Source organism: Oculina patagonica, chromosome 4, assembly GCF_052425735.1.
Source record: "Oculina patagonica isolate OP01 chromosome 4, crgOcupat, whole genome shotgun sequence".
Lineage (NCBI taxonomy): Eukaryota > Metazoa > Cnidaria > Anthozoa > Scleractinia > Oculinidae > Oculina > Oculina patagonica.
The window spans coordinates 18,303,796-18,322,567 of NC_135761.1; the positions used below are offsets into that span (position 1 = coordinate 18,303,796).

An 18,772-nucleotide genomic window follows, 5' to 3' on the forward strand; every position below is an offset into this window, starting at 1 on the left:
TAGAGTGTTAAAATAAGGCTATAAATCGCACAAAAAGAAAACTTATAACATAAAACGGTGTTCCAACACCTACAGTAAAATTTGCTCGTTGGGTGCCCCTGATTAAACTTGCGATCATAACTGCTTTGCGTGCGTGATATGTTGCACGTGTTCTACCAGCAACTATAAATCTAATGCAACAAACTGAAATCTTGTAGATGGATAGGTGAGCTTAGAAAGAGCCCTCTCCTCACTTAGTTTTGCATACAGAAGAGTATCGTTTTAAAGGGGGGAGGGAAGGGAAGGCAAGGGGGGAGGCCGGGGGGGGGGGGGCAAGTACTTCATACGCATGATCTATCTGCTTGGGGAGGGGAATGAGGATCATTTCTGGACAAATAGCGCTTGCTTTTTAAAGCAGTTCCTTTGAAAACGTACCCAAAGAGGTGTCATAATACGTATATTATTTGTAAAATTTGAAATGAAACACTCAAAGTGGTAATTAGAAAAAAAGATTTTCATTCCCTGAGAAGTACCATAAGCATCTCAATAAGTGCCATGTAGACATTCCCCAAGAACTTCCGAAGAGGTTTCGGGATCGTACGCCTTAACGGAACTCAATTATTTAGTAAATAAACCCCTTTAGGCAGCTGGTATATTGGAGGATAATGCCCGAGGCTGAAAGATTGTTGAAAAATGAACAGTTGGCAGAGAGGCGAAGCTTCAAGGGCAACTGTGAAAATTTAAGGACAATCAGTTTCAGCCAAGGACATTATGCTCCAATATACCAGCAAGCCAGAAAGGGGATTATTTATTTTATAACCCTCCGATTAATTTCTTCAACGCGCTTTATCACCAGCAAATTGATAAGAAAAAAACTTACGTAATAAACCCGTCGTAGCGTGGTTGAAATAAATGCACGTTGATTGGTTTACGTGATTTTTTAACTCTGTGATCTCATAAAAAATTAGAATTGAATAAGGTGACTTTATTCGTTTGTTTTGTGCTTGCCTACAAAATGGGGGGTTATGGGGTTTCCGATTTTGTACCACGTGATGCGTTGTGTCCAATGAGCGCGCGCAGAAATTAATGGGTGGGTTATAATGTGGATTAGTAGAAACTCAGCTGCGTTCTATTGGAAATCCGCGAATCTGATTGGTTCTCCCACTGATTTCATTCGCCGATAGAAAACAGTCGCGCGCTCGCGTAGCTCTTTAAGCGGTAAATTTTCTTGATTTTTGTCTTCAAAGTGCACAATATTGTAGTTTTGGACTGTAATCCTTTAGAGTTTTACTAAAACAATAGACTACCGCCCTCGTTCAGAGCGATAGTCAACCGGCGGCGCCTCGTTGACTATTTGCTCATAGAAAACTGGGCCGTAGTCTAATTGTTAAATAATCTTCCTCTTCCCACCCCCCACCCCGAGCAGAAAACACAGGTGATAAAACCATTGCTAAAGGTCATTTTCCATTCGTTTTACACACTGAAGACATCAACTGAAGGCTCATATGTTCTAGCTCACCTACACCACCTAGCTAATCTGCATAACAGTCCCCTTCCAGGTCGCTTTCATGGACTTGGCACATCCTTGCTTGATCGGCCTGGTATACTCCGATAAGGTAAGTACTGAAGGCCTGGATAAGATCATTGAAGGTTGTGCTGATTGTCGGGACTCGGGGAATATTATTAACAACGCATTCCGCCGGTACACTGGGTGGCTTGACGCCAACCTTTCCGTTGTAGCAACCCACGAAATCGACTACACTGCTGCAAAGATCCGGGTTGGTCGCCACCAGGCGCTCAGCGCACTCGTCGTGTATAGCTCGGGCGCATGCTTTTTCCGCATTGCCTAAAGTATCAAGAAAGACATTTAAATCATTAGTGGCCGCTGTGAGGAAAGCGTAAGGGAAATTTCCGCCTGCAGCTCATCCGAACAGCTCAAAATCAAGAGAACATAATTGCACAAAATCTAGTTTTAAGATTACGTTGGTTGAAAATGAGAGCTTTCGAACTAGATTGTAAAATAACCCCCCACTGATTTTGCGGAAACCGCAAAAGTTTCGAATAGATGGGCGGCCGTGCAAATTTATGTGTTCCCTTTCGTACGAATATATTTGACATTGACGTTGAGACCCTGGGAGACAGAAAGATACGGCTCATACGGTAAGTGGGAGTTCCCTGAGGGTCTGAATGGAGTTTTGTAGTGTTTAGTGTTATTTGCCCATAATGTTTAGTGTTTGGTGTTACATTGGCCAGTTTTTTAATGTTAAATGTGTCCGGCGAAAATACTGTTAAGTGTTTGGAGGGTTTTTCGTGAAAAATTTTAGCATTGTTAATTCTTATCTGTTCTTTAAAGAGCGGATAAAATCACTCATGAACTCAGAGAAAATTTTCGGATTTCTCCTCGAAATTTTTCGGTTATCCTTTGACATCTTTGGTAGTCGTCGGAAATCTTCGGCTGTCTTCGGAAATATTCATTAGTTCTCGGAAATCTTCCGAAATGAAAATCTTTGGAAATATCCGGAAAATGGCCGAAAACTTCTTCATATACTAAACAAAACAATATTGGCTTTTTTGGAGCCGTTTTTGTTTCTCTCTGGATAAAATTTATTGTTACAGTGAACTTTTTACTGTTAGTGTTAAAATGCCTAAAATTTAACTGTTTCATGTTAAAAAAATACGTGTTAAGTGTTATTGAGGTACCCCCATTCAGACCCTCTTCCCTGGGAGAGTTGACACGCATGAAGCATGAGTACTAGTAGATGCCAAGTCGCCCCACAACGCGCGCGAAGGACTGAGAAAGTCTAGAGTACTAGGACACAGTCCAACCACCTGGCATCTAACAGAGTTCCATAATAAGGGAGCAGCATTCGAAAAAGGTCTTAAACCATATGTTTGTCGGTTGAACTAGTTCTTTATAATAGACCTTTTTATATTTGTGCTTGCCACCCAGATCTCATTTTGGAGTGCAAATTCGTTTTGTATTTTGTACATGATGCCAAGGCTTGAATGGCAGTTTAGCAGGAACACAAAAAGGATAAAAGGTCCCTATTTCGGTTAGTTCATTTGTTCCAAAACATACCAAAATTCATATCTCTCTTACTCTGTTCTACGACACCTTCATGAGGCGGACACCTTTCTCCGTCCCCTTGAGGTCGGTATGAAAGAAGTTCGGCTGTACTCGTTTTAAGATTCATGTACGGTACCACCACGGTATGCCTGTTCAATTTACTTTGCTCATTTTTAATCGCTTTCCCACAGGTGACATGCCCCTTGACCAAATGCACCTTCCGCTGGATAAGGGTAACGTTGGCTCTGGCGCCGAAATTGGCTTATTTCAACTGAAGACGTTGGTGTCCTGTACTCTGGGTTCCCTGAGTACCAGATCCTCTTGCCTTTTTTAAAAACCTTTCTGACTAAAGACAAAGTTGGTAACGTATTGTCCTTGTTTTGTTGATGACTTTGTTAAATTTGTTTTGAATTCAGTGAACTTTTAAAGACTGCCAAATTGATGAAAAACTCCGGCCTCAAATAACGCGGGTCTAGGAAGAATATACCATTTCTCGAAAACCGAGAAAATACTGTATATTGGCAGTTAGGAGGGAGAGATTTTCACCCACGATTGATTTTACCTGAACTAGTCGCGTAGATTACATTTTTGTTCACATATGCCGGCACATCATAAAGATTGCTCCATGAATCTGCACAGGAAGAAATAAAACGAAGACTAAGAATAAACACTCTAAAAAAATATAACTACGAGCTAGCCAGGACTGGGAAGATATTCTTTTTAGCATTTATAAAAATTCTGGAAATATAGGTTGGGATGTTAATAGTCAGATTTTTTAAGTTTGCCCGACCGGAAAATATCTAGAATACAAAGAAATGAAAGATGTGCTTACCATTTGCTTTTATCTACTAGTTCCAGCCCTTTCATCAGTTTCCACCGTTATACACGGCTACTCAGCTCAGTTTCAAGTACCCCGAGTGAACACTTGGTAAACGAAACACGAATAATCTCATTTAAGCAGACAAACCGACCGACATGGCGCTTTGCATGTGTTATTCGGGTTCCTGTTATTGTTTTCTGTGATGGGAGACTGGAACTGGGAAACCGTGCAAATGTTAAGGGAAATTCCAGTCAAAATTCTCGATTTTGATTGGCTCTGCGCGCGCCTATTTGTCGCGTAATTGGCGCGTGATCACGTAGGTGTCCAATTACAGGTATCCAGATTTGAACGACTTCAAATTAATAATGGTAATAGGACTGAGTGGAGTCCAATTCGGTCTGTAACATACGAGTGAAGCGGGAGTCCGATTGTTTAATCACGAGTATGATTAAACAAAAAACACGAGTATGATTAAACAAAAAACATATTCTAAACATAACAGTCTACTCAACAAATGCACAACAACAGTGCGCGAAAAATGACGCGTACTGTCCAATTACACAGGCATGACGCGTAAACTGTCCTATTACACTGTCCAATTACAAGCATGACGCGTACACTGTCCTATTAGTGCTCAAATCGGGCTGCTAATAACCAATCATGTTCGATAATTTTGTTATAGTTTTGATTAGATACCTGTAATTGGACACCTACGCCATTCGCGCGTCAATCATTTGCACTTAGATGGGTTCTTTCTTGCTGTTTTCCTACTGTCTTTAAAACCGATCGAATTTACCTTTGACGTTTTCATACAAAAAAGTTTCTCAAAAATTTCCTCACCTCGAAATTTGTTATAGATACGATTAATTAGTAATTGAACCTCGTGTGGTACAATTAAGAGAGTAATTGAGCTCGTAATTTCAAATCTGCCGTGCGCTGCGCTCTCTCAAAACTATAACAAAATTCTCGAAAGTGATTAGTTATCAGCAGCCGGATTTGAGCACTAATAGGACAGTGTTCGCGTCATGCTTGTAATTGGACAGTGCAATAGGACAGTGAACGCGTCATGCCTGTGTAATTGGACAGTACGCGTCATTTTGCGCGCGCTGTTGGTGTGCATTTTGTTGAGTAAACAGTCGTGTTCTTTAGTATGCATGCAGACGTTAACCATTTAACCGAAGGTTACTTTGTTTCTCAAATTTTGTCATACTTTTATTAATTGGTAACTGGACTTCGTGTCGTCCAATTCTGTCTGTAATCATACTCGTGATTAAACAAATCGGTCGTCCGATTTTGTTAATCACTCGTATGAGTACAGACCGAATTGGACTCCACTCAGTCCTATTACTACTACAAATGCACAACAGCGCGCGCAAAATGACGCGTACTGTCCAATTACACAGGCATGACGCGTCGCGTTCACTGTCCTATTGCACTGTGCAATTACAAGCATGACGCGTACACTGTCCTATCCATGCTTAAATCGGGCTGCTGATAACCAATCACGTTCTAGAATTTTATTGTAGTTTTGATTATAAAGATAAAATGTGATTTATCGCCACGGCTCAACCCAATATATATTACTTTACACCAACTTGTAAAATTAGTTCCGCCTTGCTTTTTTCTGTGTGTAAAACGAAATAATATAAAAGAAAAAAATGAATCTGCTTACCGAATTTCGTCTTCAGATTGTCCAGTTTTGACTGGAAATCAGCGTCATAAGTACACATACCAAGCCTTTTGCCGATAAGAGCATACTGATAGGAAACAAACAGCCACCTATCCAATACTTGACTGCGACAAGGGTAGTTGTTAGCAAAAGCTTGGCCTTCTCTATAAGCGCATTTTACCAAAATCTGCCAAAGGAAACATTTGTTAAAACACAGGGGCGTTGGCAGTATTTTCTACTGTGTGTGTGTGTGTGTGTGTGTGTGTGGGGGGGGGGGGGGGGGGAGGGGGGAAGAAGAAGAAGAAGAAGAAGAGAGGGGGGTCCTATGCCAGCATTTGGGGCATCACTGGAGGTTTTTTTTTATAAAAATAGCTTTCTATTTTTTTTATAAGAAGGGAAGTGCTTCAGCCCCAAATTGGCATAGCGACTTATTCACTTATTTATAACAAAGGGGTTCATGGGCACTTAAGGACCCCCCCCCCCCCCTAGCTACACCCCTTGTTGCATGAGCTTGGTTTCATCAGGTAGCATATCGTAGGAAAAATTACGAAAATCGATTTTAGGGTTTAGCACATCCTATATTATAGGTGAAACCAAGGTTTCTTCTTCTTACTTAAGAAGGCTCGCAACGGTTTCCAGCATTTATACTTTGATGGCTCATTACTAAAAACCTTAATCGGTTGCTGCTAAAATAATAATATAAAACAAATGTCCAATCATTGCTGAACAAATTGTAGTTATTTTTACGACGTCAACAGTTACCATAGCAACAGTATAACCCGTTTAAAAAAACCCTTTATTTTCCCTTTAAGCGCTTATTACTAAAAACGAGCCCGGTGACCCCTATTTTTTATAATTGAGTAATGATAAGCACTTTGAGCAAACTAAACAAAAATTCTCCGGAGCGGTTTCAGAGTCACCTTAAATTTTCGGGATTTTTTTTGGGTAGGGATGTATAACTGGATGTAAGTATCACTTATGGTGTTCAGGAGGGATAATTAGGGCTGCACGTGATCCTCCTGGCACCATAAGTGGCACCTTTGTTGGCTCGAAGCACCGTTTTTAAAATAACTTCATAACTGAAAGCATTCGATGGCAATGCCTTTATCGTCATTTAAGTCACTATAGCTCCTATCTGCCTGTCTGTTTTGCAGAATACAACCTTTTAGGGATGAAATAAAGCTTGAGCCACGTTCAGATCAGTTTCTTTTATGGGTTTAGGGACGGACCATTATTTTTTTTTGGAGTGGGAGTTTTTCAGTGTCGTTGTCTGTGCAAACATTTTTTTCCGGCTGCATCTTCCTACAGACAATGTTTTTTGATGTCTGAAAAACAAGTTATGTGGGCTTTTTGCTTTTGCAAACAACTTTTTCGGGATTTTTGATCCCCCCTTCAAAAAATAATGGTCCGTCCCTAATATTCACGTTTTCCGAAGAGCTTTCCCGCTAATTTAAACATGGAAAAGTGGCTAAGAAAATAAGTAAGAATATTACCTCCATTCCTTTGCAGTATAGGTTTTCGACAGGTTTACCTTGGTGATCCTCGTAGCACTTTTTGATGTTGCTGTTACATTTTTTCATGGCAACCATTGCGAATTCTCTCACTTCTGGAAGTGATGTGTCGCAGTACTGTTCAAGGCTTTGGACCCAGGTCACCGAGATAAAAATGAGGGCGACAACAAGAAAGGCAGGAACAAAATTCATCTTTTTCTAAAAAATAAGCGAGTGTAATCAAACCAGCAGGCAACTCTTTGCCGTGCAAAGTATCCATATAGCTAAAAAAATGCAAGATATAACTGACCCACAGAGCTTTGATCGCGTTGTTTTGTCTTACCGATGGTCAGCTTGTGCATGGGTAATGTATGGGCGCTTTCCATTTTCACAGACCGACCACTAGTCGGACCAACTGTTGTAAAATGGAACGACATTTTCCTATAAAGGTGGCCCGAACCTATTTATTTACGTGATGGTTGCATTTTTGAATCACGCTTTTTGGCAGGAAAGATTTCACCGATTCTTCGATTTTTTGCGTCCTGAATGAATAACTAAAAGTGGCTATAAGCCACTAAACTCGGAAAAGCACTTGAAAACACTTTGCACACACACTTGCACGCATTGCGTGCAATGTCTAACAGGAAACGAGTGAAGGAGTGAAGGAGTGAAGGAGTGAATTCACTTCGCCCACTACAACTCTTTTCCGAGTTAAAAATGTTCGTATTTACGGAAAATGGCATTCGATTCTCAGTCGGAATAAAAACTTTTGAGATTTGAACATATTTTCAAAATCTAGTTTTTACCAAAAATGTCCATAAATTTAAAACCCGACGACAGATTTCTTCTAAACTTTAGCAAATAAGCCTCAGAGCTCTCAAGTTTTGTATCAGGAAGTTTCATGACAATCCGCTGACCATGCAATTCGCTGCACAAAATACTGGTAAAATTTTATCTAAAAATGCTACGCTAATGCATTCATGTCAACTGACGGACAAATAGCGGAACAGTGAAGCCAAACTATCGATAATCTGCAAGGATAATAATCCCTAAAACCTTATCAAAAAGGAATTGTGTAATCAGAAACATACAGCAAATACAGACAGCGCAACAAGAAGCACAATTTTATGACGCGTGCGGACGCGTGCAAGGTAAAATTAAATATTTTAAATTCATTTCACCTATCACTTATTCGCTCATTTATTTTCGAAAAAATCTTGGCATAGCAACAATGAACATCTAAGAAAACCCCTTACCAGTTTTCGTCAAAGTAGGTTCCCATTCTGAGGAGAAATAAAGCCGCCAAGTTGAGTACTTCCCACCATCCGCTTTTCGACTGCAATGAAAACCCCTGTGGGCCTGATAATATATTCAAGGTAGCTGACTTTGTTTTCGAATTCCTCACGGGCAGTTTGCCACTTGGGCTTAGCGAGTGTTCAAATATGAAAATGGCTTTCTTATTAAAATGATGTTTTAATGTTTCCCGAGACTTGTTATCCCCTAGTGGCAAACTGGCCGTAAGGAATGCGAAAACAAAGTCAGATACCTTGAATATATTATCAGGCACAGGGTTTTCATTGCAGTCGAAAAGCGGATTGTGGGAAGTACTCAACTTGGCGGTTATTTTTCTCCTCAGAATGGGAACCTACTGTGACGAAAACTGGTAAGGGGTTTTCTTAGATGTTCATTGTTGCTATGCCAAGATTTTTTCGAAAATAAATGAGCGAATAAGTGATAGGTGAAATGAATATAAAATATTTAATTTTACCTTGCACGCGTCATAAAATTGTGCTTCTTGGTGCGCTGTCTGTATTTGCTGTATGTTTCTGATTACTCAATTTCTTTTTGATAAGGTTTTAGGGATCATTATCCTTGCAGATGACCGATAGTTTGGCTTCACTGTTCCGCTATTTGTGCGTCAGTTGACATGAATGCCTTAGCGTAGCATTTTAAGATAAAATTTTACCAGTATTTTGTGCAGCAAATTGCATGGTCAGGATTGTCATGAAACTTCCTGATACAAAACTTGAGAGCTCTGAGGCTTATTTGCTAAAGTTTAGAAGAAATCTGTCGTCGGGTTTTAAATTTATGGACATTTTTGGTAAAAACTAGATTTTGAAAATATGTTTAAATCTCAAAAGTTTTTATTCCGACTGAAAATCGAATGCCATTTTCCGTAAATTCGAACATTTTTCATTCAGGACGCAAAAAATCGAAGAAATCGGTGAAATCTTTCCTGCCAAAAAGCGCGATTCAAAAATGCAACCATCACGTAAATAAATAGGTTCGAGCCACCTTAAACCAGCCCAACAGAGCAGGAAGGTCCTTTCACTACTGAACTCAAGAAATCGGAAGGGTAAATTTCGTTCCGACCGGTTAGTCCGACCGATCAAAGTGGACCACCTTCGAAGGTGGTCCCAAATATTGCGGTCGGACCGAACCGAAACGGACCTTTCCATTTGTCTTACAACCAAATATTTCGAAAAGTTTGGGTGAAAGGAAAGCACCCTACAAAAAACGGCCTCTGTCAATGGCTGCTCCACGGCTCCAGCTGAAACGATCAAACATTTTCAACGAAACTCATGTTGGATGAACCAACTAATTCGGACTTGAACCTGGACTCGAGCCAGAGTTCGAGCTAGGACTCGAGCCAGGATTCTAACAGCGCCTCGGTTAGCTTGTATGAGGACCGGTTAGCTTTCACTCCGGTTTGCTTGCAATTGGCTTTTTCTCCGGTTTGCTCGCGGTTTGCAAGCGGTTAGCTTTTATTTGTTGGATGGGGCAATACTATATATATATTTAATATAGTACATAGTGTAAAAATTACATGAATATTATAGCAACAGGGTCTTTGTCAGTTTTCAAACAGTTCAAAAACTAAAAATAATCCTGACATGAGCCCTGAGCTCGAGTCCTGGTTCGAATCCTGGCTCTTCCATAACTTCCATTCAGTTTACGTATTCAGTCAGCTCGAATTTTAAAAGAATGAGTAAGAAAAGTTAAATCTAATTAAACCAATGTAATATTTCACAAGATGCACTGCTTGCATGTTGTCAGCTGAATTCATTTTCGTGGCCGGACCTGTTACTAAGTAATACATTTCCTCGAAAAAAATCCGAATCAAAAAGAAGTACCATGCAAATCGAGGCACAATATAAGCTGTCATCCCTTTTTATCCATTGTAATTGAGTTTGATTGTTTTTTATCGCCATTTGAGGTACAAAACTCAACAATATAATCCCAGCAAAAAAAGAATCTACAGGACGTTGCATCCCGCCGGAACTTTGATTTGAAGGCACTGTAGGTCGATCATTGGCGATATTAAATTAAAATGCAAATGTCAATTTCTACCCGAGAAAGATCAATCGTTGTGTTAACAAAAAATCAAGAAGAACAAGCCCTTGAAATAAAGTAAACTTGACGTTACGAGAAAACTGTTTGTATAAGCTAAATAAAATTGGCACTACTGCAAACACAGTGCTGGTAAACACGTTTTATTAATTTCCATCGAGATCTCGAAGTTATATTCAAAACTGGTTTACCTTTTTAACCGCCGGGCAAAATGATAAGCGTTTTTGGTTGTCGGTTGCTAAATTTCCAACGGGGCACAAGTTCAATTGAAAACTTACTTATCTATAAGTAAATTCTCCAGTTTTTTTATGGGGTAGTCGTACAATTTCTAGTATCTAACGCAGTCCGATTGGGTTGTGGTAAAATACATCCTAAGTCACTTACTTTCAAGAAATTCTTGATAGGGGCCGGCGAGAGAACCTTTTGTTTAACACTCTCTTGATTTTGAATTGGAAGAAAGCTATAGTTTCATACGTTTTCTTGAAGAATAGCTTGGTTTTCCTTTCGCGAACACTACGATCAAGGCCCCATCCACATTAATCCGGATAAATTGAAAAATGGAGAAATTTGAACGAAACGCCGTATAAAAGATTTTCCGTCCACACAAGACAGAATAACTTTAAACACGTATCTATTTTGGTAAAAAACGGATAAAATGCGTTTTTAAATATCCACTTTGAAGAGCGTTTTCGAAAGTTTCGTTTTCAAAATGTTTTCCGTCCACACAAAAACAAATCCGTGTTTTCAAATTAATCCACTTTGAAAAGCATTTTCAAAAAGTTCCGTTTTCAGTGGACAATTTATCTTGATTAGTGTGGACGGTTGGCCAACAGTGGAGAAAAAAAATGCGTTTTCAAATTTATCCGGATTAGTGTGGATGGGGCCTAAGATTCGCAAGATTAAGGCTTACATGATATCAAAACAATTCAAGCAGATGCAACTTAGCAGATCGCAACCCGAAATGTGAACAGTTAATGCAATCTGTGCGCTTTTTGGAGATTCCATAAATTAGCATGAATTGAAAACTTAGAAAGCTGGAATTTTCGGGATATTAGTATTATATACTTACCCTGTTTCTTTCGTGAGATATTTCTTCGTATTTACTTGGCGTGTGTGCTGCGGTGTGAAATACTGAAGTTGTCACGACCACTTTCAAGTACTGAATGAAGACATTTGCAGGTCGCATACGCAGTTTAAAAAAGCAATTAACGTTGCTATGTCCGGAAACATTTCGGTCAAACTATAAAAACAAACAATTGTTCTTGGGGAGGAGAGAGGGGCAAAAAAAACTGTTATTGTTTCATTTTCAATCATATTATATTTATTGATGAAAAAACCTTGTGCAAAGAGCTTCAACAAATTCTCATCTTGTTTTATTATACATATTACGAGGTTTTATTGATGCCTTGAAACGAAAGCAATTAACACCAAACTGGTATTGCTCTTCCATCACGGTGAGTAAAGTAATAAACTAATTTGTGTTTTTTGTAATACCTGTAAATGGCACCCGATGAAATTGTCAACTGAATTTGTCTGGTGTTGTCTTTACTTGGTAGCGCATTTGATAAATATTTTGACATCAACATCGAAACCTGGTTAAACAAACAGCATTGAGCAAAGTTGTGATTGGAAGCGGAAAAAACGTCATTATCTATTCGTTGCATCGAACATCTTTGTCGGTTTCCCCAAGGTTGCAATTATCAGTTGTAACAAATTATGTTGACTTTCGTCAAATTGGTTTCAAAGGGAGAAAATCGCTATCACTTATGAAAAATGACCAAAGTGGTAAAAGCAATGTTAGTTCAATATTTAAACAGAAAAATCCACACCGACGAAGGTATATAATTATAGGTAGATATATTAACTTTAAGTGATCAAAACACTGTTACTCCATACGAAATCGATACATTGCCAAGTGAATAGCGAAGAGAATAAAAATGATCATCAACTTGGAGATATTGGCGTAATAGAACACCAAATTATCACAACTAACCCTAAAGAAAGTGATAGCAAGTTGGGAGAAGTTATATCCAGAGCTTGGGGCAGAAAGGGTTAAAGTGAATGCACCTGTTGTTGTCATCAGGTGAAACTTAGATTGCAAATCCCTGTGGCAAGAAAAAACGCAGCTGGCGAGAATATTAGCTAGCGCGATTGCTCCCGTGAAAAGTTCTAGAAATTGAAAAAAAAAAAAACTGTGCAGCACAGCTTGAGTAAACGATAGATTTGTGGCAGAAAGGGTTAAAGTGAATGCACCTGTTTTGTCATTAGGAGAATCTTGGATTTGTAAATCCGTGTGGTAAGAAAAATAATAAAAAAGCATCTGGCGATATAAACAGCTAGCAAGGTTGCTCCCTCGAAGAGTTAAATAAATTGAAGAAATCTATGCAGCACAGCTTGAGTAAAAGATAGATTTGCAACACAATTCAATTCATTTGACAATAACGCTCTAAGAACGAAGATTAATCATATGAAGATGTCCGTCCTGGGAGTTAGGATGCAATATATTAAAGGTAGTTAAAATAGACACTGCACTGAGTTGCCTCTGCGCAAGTTTAAGAACCCTGGTGAGGTTTGCAGAGATTACTTTTATCGGGTAATTGTCATTTCGCACAGAACAACTAATGAATGGTCGACGAGTGCGAAGTCTGACATTTAGAACTATGCAGCCTACTTAACTGATAAGTTGATACTGTTCAGACTATACTTAAAAGAATGAGTAAGAAAAGTTAAATCTAATTAATCCATTCTCGTGGCCGGACCAGTTACTAAGCAATATATTTCCTCGAAAAAAGTCCGTTTCAAAAAGAAGTACCACGCAAATCGAGGCACAATATAAACTGTCATCCCTTTTTATCCATTGTAATCGAGTTTGATTGTTTTTATCGCCATTTGAGGATAAAACTCGACAATATAATCCCTGCAAAAGAAGGTTCTACAGGACGTTGCATCCTGCCGGAACTTTGCTTTGAAGGCACTGGTGGTTGATCATTGGTGATATTAAATTAAAATGCAAATGTCAATTTCTACCCGGGAAAGATCAATCGTTGTGTTAACAAAAAATCAAAAATGAACAAGCCCTTGAAATAAAGTTAACTTGACGTTACGAAAAACTGTTTCCATAAGCTAAATAAAATTGGCACTACTGCAAACACACGGCTCAGCTCGAAGTTTTAAACAAGACTGGTTTTACTTTTTAACGGGCAAAATGATGGGTGGTTTTGACTATCGGTTGCTACATTTCCAACGGGGCACAAGTTTAGTTGAAAACTTACTTATCTATAAGTAAATTCTCCAGTTTTTTTTATGGGGTAGTCGTACATGTACAATTTCTAGTATCTAACACAGTCCGATTGGGTTGTGATAAAATACATCCTAAGTCAACTATTTTAAAGACATTCTTGATAGGGGAAGGCGAGAGAACCTAACCTGCGATCAGGCTTTCTTTTTTTCGCGGCGGAGGGAAGGAGAAAAAAAGGAAAGCCTGATACAATTACTTGTCAAGTCGTCTGCCGCCCCATTAAAATATCTGTCAACGCGTCGAGAATGTCGGCGACTGTCATCAGATAAGCGTTATTAGCGCCTTCAAATTATATCTCTACTCTCACAGACATGTGTTTGAATTACCCTTTTTGGACGAGCTGATCGCATGGTTTTTAAAATTTGTTTTCTGCAAAGGCTGATATTGTGTAAGGCTCAGGTCAGACATTTCAAGGTCGTAGTTTTCGTCACTGGCACGATCGTCTGGCGTCTTTGGTGGTGTGATGTAATACTCTTCGACACCATTGGTGATATATATCACGCTCTTGCCGAATCCCGTCGGAATAACCGCCAAAACATCTTTTCTTTCACAAACTATTCGTCGAATACACTCCCTTTGTTCGTCTTCAAATGTTTTGAAAACAAAACTCTTGAGAGATTTTCTAAAAGCTAGAAGAACTCGCTTTCTACTTCATTCCGCTCAACACCTGCCGTGATAACAATCATCTACGTGCGATATTTTTGGACCGGAAATTAGACTTGAACTCAATTAGCCAATCAGGATAGAGTTCTAATGTTGCCTTTTGTTTTCTGACCAATCAGAAAAATGTCCAGATTTTGGACTTTTTACAGACGACTCGACAAATAATTGTATCGGGCGTTCATTTTTCCGTTGACCCCTCCGCCGGGAGAAGAATAACGCCTGATCGCAGGTTAGAGAGAACCTTTTGTTTAACACTCTCTTGATTTTGAATTGGAAGAAAGCTATAGTTTCATACGTTTTCTTGAAGAATAGCTTGGTTTTCCTTTCGCGAACACTACGATCAAGGCCCCATCCACATGAATCCGGATAAATTGGAAAATGGAGAAATTTGAACGAAACGCCGTATAAAAGATTTTCCGTCCACACAAGACAGAATAACTTTAAACACGTATCTATTTTGGTCAAAAACGGATAAAATGCGTTTTTAAATATCCACTTTGAAGAGCGTTTTCGAAAAGTTTCGTTTTCAAAACGTTTTCTATCCACACAAAAATGCAAAGCCGGTGTTTTCAAATTAATCCACTTTGAAGAGCGTTTTCAAAAAGTTCCGTTTTCGATGGACAATTTATCTTAATTAGTGTGGACGGTTGGCCAACAGTGGAGAAAAAAGATGCGTTTTTAAATTTATCTGGATTATTGTGGACGGGGCCTAAGATTCGCAAGATTAAGGCTTACATGATATCAAAACAAGTCAAGCAGATGCAACTTAGCAGATCGCAACTCGAAATAAGAAAAGTTAATGTAATCTGTGCGCTCTTTGGAAATCCATAAATTACAATGAATTGAAACTAAGAAAGCTGGAATTATCGGGAAACAGCCGTCATGGTCTATAAATCACTCAATGGTCTTGCACCTGACTACCTTAGGACAATGTTTTCTAATAGAAGCGATACGTGTACCTATTCACTGAGAGGGTCCGCGGGTAAACTAACTGTTCCGCTCCCCCGCACTAATTTTCTTAAAAACAGTTTTAGCTATAGAGGTGCGGTGCTGTGGAACAGTTTACCTGTCGACCTTCGGCAAGCACAAACTCTCACTAGCTTTAAATCCGGCTGCAGCAGTTTCGTTTTTGGCTAGAATCAATGTAAATATTAACATCACACGGCATTTATGGAAAGCAGGCATTTCTTTTATTATAACTAATTAATATCATTGTAGACGACTAATGTAATTTAAATTTATTATGTAAAATAGGTATTAAGTAATTTTAAATAAGTATTATGTATTTTAAGTGCTGATGATTTTTACCGTGTTGAAATAAAGATTATTATTATTATTATTTTATACTTACTCTGTTTCTTTCGTGAGATATTTCTTCGTATCTACTTGGCGTGTGTGCTGCGGTGTGAAATGCTGAAGTTGTCCCGACTACTTTCAAGTAGTGAATGATAACATTTGCACACAGTCGCATACGCAGTTTAAAGAAGCAATTAACGTTGCTATGTCCGGAAACATTTCGATCAAAATATAAAAACAAACAATTGTTCTCGCAGAGAAATATTAAGGAAAAGTGAGGAGGAGGGAGGGGCCAAAAAACTGTTATTGTTTCATTTTCAATCATATTATATTTATTGATGAAAAAACCTTGTGCAAAGAGCTTCAACAAATTCTCATCCTCTTTTATTATACATATTACGAGGTTTTATTGATGCCTTGAAAAGAAAGCAATTAACACCAAACTGGTATTGCATTTCTGTCACGGTGAGTGTATTAATAAACTAATTTGTGCTTTTTGTAATATCTGTAAATGGCACCCGATGAAATTGTCAACTGAATTTGTCTGGTGTTGTCTCTACTTGGTAGTGCTCTTGATAAATATTTTGACATCAACATCGAAACCTGGTTAAACAAACAGCATTGAGCAAGTTTGAGATTGGAAGCGGAAAAAACGTCATTATCTATTCGTTGCATCAAACATCTTTGTCGGTTTCCCCAAGGTTGCAATTATGATTTGTCACAAATTATGTTGACTTTTGCCGTCAAATCGGTTTCAAAGGGAGAAAATCGCTATCACTTATGAAAAATGACCAAAGTGGTAAAAGCAATGTTAGTTTAATATTTAAACAGAAAAATCCACACCGACAAAGGTATATATAGGTAGATATATTAACTTTAAGTGATCAAAACACTGTTACTCCATACGAAATCGATGCATTGCCAAGTGAATAGCGAAGAGAATAAAAATGATTATCAACTTGGAGATATTGGCGTAATAGAACACCAAATTCTCACAACTAATCTAAAGAAAGCGATACATACATACACATACATAAACTTTATTCAAGTGTCAATGGTATTTAGCTAAGGAGCTAATTGGGGACACTAAAATAAATATACAAATATAAAAATACTAATATTATATAAATAGATATAAAATTGTGGTAACCACAGGTTAGAGTGCGGGCTGTGCCCTTCTTCCCTCCTTGGGTTTTTTTTTTTTTTTTTTTTTTTTTTTTTTTTTTTTTTTTTTCGGGGGATAAAAACACTAATATTATATAAATAGATAAATAGATATAAAATATAAAAATACTAATATTATAAAATAGATATATCGATAGATAGTTAAAATGACACAGATATGTTTTTAAAATTTCAATAAGTTAAAAATGATTACAAGATTACTAAAATTAGTTACATTATTATATTGTGCAAGCGTAGCATCTGCAATGTCCGTCCAACACATCAGTAATGTTACTGCCCCGAACTGCTTTTTTGAATTCAAAAAGGCTTTTTTTGTTACGAAGATCTTTATTTACTTTGCCCCACAGATAGGGACCTAAATACCTAATACTATGTTTACCATAATTTACAGTGTTGAACCTAGGTATTGGAAAATCGCTACTACGCAAATCATAATTCTTAGATTGTTTATAAAATATGTCAGAAATGTGTTTAGGTGCCAGTAAATTTTTAACCTTGCGATAACAAGTTGGGAGAAGTTATATCCAGAGCTTGGGGCAGAAAGGGTTAAAGTGAATGCACCTGTTTTGTCATCAGGTGAAACTTAGATTTGCAAATCCCTGTGGCAATAATATTAGCTAGAGGGGTTGCTTCCTTGAAGAGTTCTAGAAATTGGAAAAAAAAATCTGTGCAGCACAGCTTGAGTAAACGATAGATTTGTGGCAGAAAGAGTTAAAGTGAATGCACCTGTTTTGTCATCAGGTGAATATTGGATTTGTAAATCCGTGTGGTAAGAAGAAAGGGAGATGAAGCTCAAAGCATGAGAATTGAAATTTACGCGAAATTAAAGGTAATTAATTGAGGTATAAAGTTGTATCCAACTTTACACCATGAATTAAATGCTGTTAAAGGTGATTAAACCGACCTTTACACTACCGTGGGTAAATGTGATTAAAAATTGGTGTAAAAGAGTCTCTTTATCTGCCTTTACACTTGAGTGTTAAGTTGGCATAAAGGTCAGCTATAAAAAATGTAACGTTAGCGTAAAGCGGATTAAATTTCAAAATTAGGCCAGCTTTACTTGGGCTTAACAGTAAAGTTATGTTTTCGTGCTGTGAAGGAGGAGGAGGCTGAGATAAAGAAGGAGGAAGAGGAGGGAGAGAAGGAGATGGAAGAGGAGAGGATGAAGGGGGCGGAGGAGGAAGAGGAGGATATGAAGGAGGAAGAGAAGATAGAGGAGGAGGAGGAGGAGGAGAAGGAGGAGGAGATGAAGAAGAGATAGGAAGAGGAGAAGGAGGAGAAGAAAGAGGACAAGGAGAAGGAGGAGAAGGAAGAGGAGATAGAGGAGGAGGAGGAGGAGAAGGAGGAGGAGATGAAGATCGTTTCCCTTAAATCTCGTTCCTTTACAAAAATATTTACAGTTTAAAAAAGAAGTTTTGAATAAATCAGTTGAACTTCCACATCAAACTGGAAGTTTTCATGGAAACTGGCAGTGCGGCAAAGAAGATGACTGGAAGAGTTTCCCTGACGACGGATTTCGCGGATTCGGGGAAATTTAATAAAAAAAAAAAAAAAAAAAAAAAAAAAAAAATAATGGCGGAAACGACGGATTTCGCGGATTTCGCGGAAATTTTTAGATTTAATTTAATTCTTCTCTTTAAAACTGTAAGTATAATAGTTTAATATATCAATATTAAAAATAAAAAAAAAATAAAAAATATTTTTTATTTTTTTATTTTTTATTTTTATTTTTTTCATTTTTTTCATTTTTTTTTATTTTTTAATCTGAAAATTTCCGCGAAATCCGCGAAATCCGTCGTTTCCGCCATTATAGGGAAACTCTTCCAGTCAGCCGCTTTGCAACACTCCCAGTTTCCATGAAAACGTTCAGAGCTGCAAAGCCCTTTCTTACTATCTTTTCTCCTTCAATGTGAAAATGAAAATTGTTTTTTATAGTTTTATGTATGGTGTATTT

General features: G+C 38.1%; 1 protein-coding gene and 1 long non-coding RNA gene across 5 annotated transcripts in view; both read right to left on the bottom strand.

The window, feature by feature from the left end:
- LOC144652031 (uncharacterized) overlaps positions 1–18,772 on the bottom strand; it is a 75,801-nt gene that overhangs the window by 1,527 nt on the left and 55,502 nt on the right. The gene's annotated exons all lie outside the window — the stretch shown is intronic.
- Positions 1,371–15,921, bottom strand: LOC144651779 (uncharacterized). Of its 4 annotated transcripts, none has more exons than XM_078511757.1 (5): positions 15,689–15,921; positions 7,029–7,244; positions 5,539–5,722; positions 3,609–3,677; positions 1,371–1,825 (listed from the first exon to the last, which is right to left on the bottom strand). In XM_078511757.1, exons 1-5 carry the CDS (start codon positions 15,806–15,808, stop codon positions 1,512–1,514), a joined length of 903 nt encoding a protein of 300 aa, XP_078367883.1. In that variant the 5' UTR covers positions 15,809–15,921; the 3' UTR covers positions 1,371–1,511. The 4 variants fall into 4 exon arrangements, with proteins under 4 accessions (XP_078367883.1, XP_078367886.1, XP_078367885.1 ...); XM_078511760.1 differs by lacking the exon at positions 15,689–15,921 and adding an exon at positions 11,871–11,960; XM_078511759.1 differs by lacking the exon at positions 15,689–15,921 and adding an exon at positions 11,446–11,671.

Coding starts and splice junctions, on each gene's coding strand:
- LOC144651779 (XM_078511757.1), bottom strand. CDS start 15,808: ATGCGACTGTGTGCAAATGTTATCATTCACTACTTGAAAGTAGTCGGG. Junction 5,723..7,028: donor TATACTGCAAAGGAATGGAG/GTAATATTCTTA, acceptor TTCCTTTGGCAG/ATTTTGGTAAAATGCGCTTA. Junction 1,826..3,608: donor AATCTACGCGACTAGTTCAG/GTAAAATCAATC, acceptor TTGATACTTTAG/GCAATGCGGAAAAAGCATGC.